Source organism: Trypanosoma grayi, assembly GCF_000691245.1.
Source record: "Trypanosoma grayi strain ANR4 Tgr_2383_V1, whole genome shotgun sequence".
Lineage (NCBI taxonomy): Eukaryota > Euglenozoa > Kinetoplastea > Trypanosomatida > Trypanosomatidae > Trypanosoma > Trypanosoma grayi.
The window spans coordinates 1-774 of NW_008828001.1; the positions used below are offsets into that span (position 1 = coordinate 1).

The 774-nt window shown below is 51.8% G+C and overlaps 1 protein-coding gene across 1 annotated transcript; it reads left to right on the forward strand.

The window, feature by feature from the left end:
- Positions 1-417: 417 nt before the first annotated feature.
- DQ04_23831000 (calcium/potassium channel (CAKC)) lies at positions 418-774 on the forward strand (the record flags this gene model as incomplete). The annotated part of the gene is made up of 1 exon (XM_009318192.1): positions 418-774. A coding segment is annotated over one exon (357 nt), but the record flags the coding sequence as incomplete, so codon positions are not given.

The window sequence follows — 774 nt, forward strand, 5'->3', positions numbered from 1 at the left end:
ACGACGACGACAGCATCACCGCCCACCCTTTATTGCGTGTTTCCTGACGCTGCTATAAAGGGAAAAAGGTCGGTGGAAGGCTTATGAAAGGGCTTTGGTTACCCTTTAATGGCGCACTCGTGCGGGCACGCTACCGCCCAGAGGGCTTAGTGTCCAAGCAGATTGCCGTGAATGGGGCGGCGTAGTGTGACCGCGTTGGACAGATGTGGAACCGTGGTAAAGTAATCTCCTGCAAAGAACCGAGACTGTGGCTGTGTTATCTGCTGCTGCTGGAAAGGAGCCGGTTCCGGGAGTGCGCTGCACACCGGATACGTCGTTTCGACGCGCCTTGAGTTCTCGTCCCCTCTTTATTTTTTGTTTCTGTGTTTGTGGAGGGCAAAAGAAGACTTCGAGAGAGACCACAGCTGTAGCCATACAATGCATCAGCAATTCTCACAGATGGCGTACCGCCCCAATTCAATACAGAATATTCGATCCCTTCGCAAGCTATTCGAGGTCGTCGATCAGAAATACAGCCATGTGTCCATCTGTATTTTGATCGCCCACCTCATCATGGAGCTGGTGTCTGTGGCATTCTACGTGTGGACGTCACAGGTGACAGCAGCCACATCAGTCGCTGAGTTCCATTGGAACAAACGAGTCTTTGCTGTGGAAGTTGGGCTCAATATCATATTCTTCCTGGAGTGGGTTATTCTCCTTTTCGGGGAAGACGACAAGATGCGGTATTGCCTCTCGTGGCTCTCGATAGTGAATGCAGCGACAAGTGTCCCGATG